Genomic DNA, 390 nt, shown 5'->3' with positions numbered 1-390 from the left:
GAATTAATGGATGGGTGGATTGTATCACCTTGAGTCCGAGCAGTGCTCCAGTGTCTGCAGGAATAGTCCCGTCCTTCATCCTCTTATTTAAAAGAATTCGACCAATCAGTCGCTCTCCATCCTTGGACGGTTGCCATGACACTGGATGCTGATCAATGGTTAACACATGGAAGTTTAGGAAAACACAACAACAAAAGTTCAGTCAAGTCAGCTGATTGAAGATAATAAAACTTTACAGGAAGGTGGGGGTAGATGGAGGGGGCTGGGTTTAGTCCTACCATGGACATGGGTGCAGCCTCGCTCTGCCAGGTACCATGATCCCACCATTGGCTGTCCATGTCTCCTAGTAACCCAACACGCAGGAAAAACCAGTCACAGGTCAAAATACCT

General features: G+C 47.2%; 1 protein-coding gene across 1 annotated transcript in view; it reads right to left on the bottom strand.

Annotated features, from left to right (window-relative positions):
• The window catches only part of LOC306839909 (regulating synaptic membrane exocytosis protein 2-like), a 51,819-nt gene extending 51,429 nt beyond the window's left edge, over positions 1-390 (bottom strand). The window contains 2 exon segments of the mRNA XM_079368856.1: positions 29-148; positions 237-390. Coding sequence (XP_079224982.1) covers positions 29-148; positions 237-338 — 222 coding nt within the window. The 5' untranslated portion in view covers positions 339-390.

Source organism: Symphodus melops, assembly GCF_947650265.1.
Source record: "Symphodus melops genome assembly, chromosome: 18".
Lineage (NCBI taxonomy): Eukaryota > Metazoa > Chordata > Actinopteri > Labriformes > Labridae > Symphodus > Symphodus melops.
Note: the sequence above shows the minus strand (reverse complement) of the source record. Positions and strands in the feature narration are given on the sequence as shown.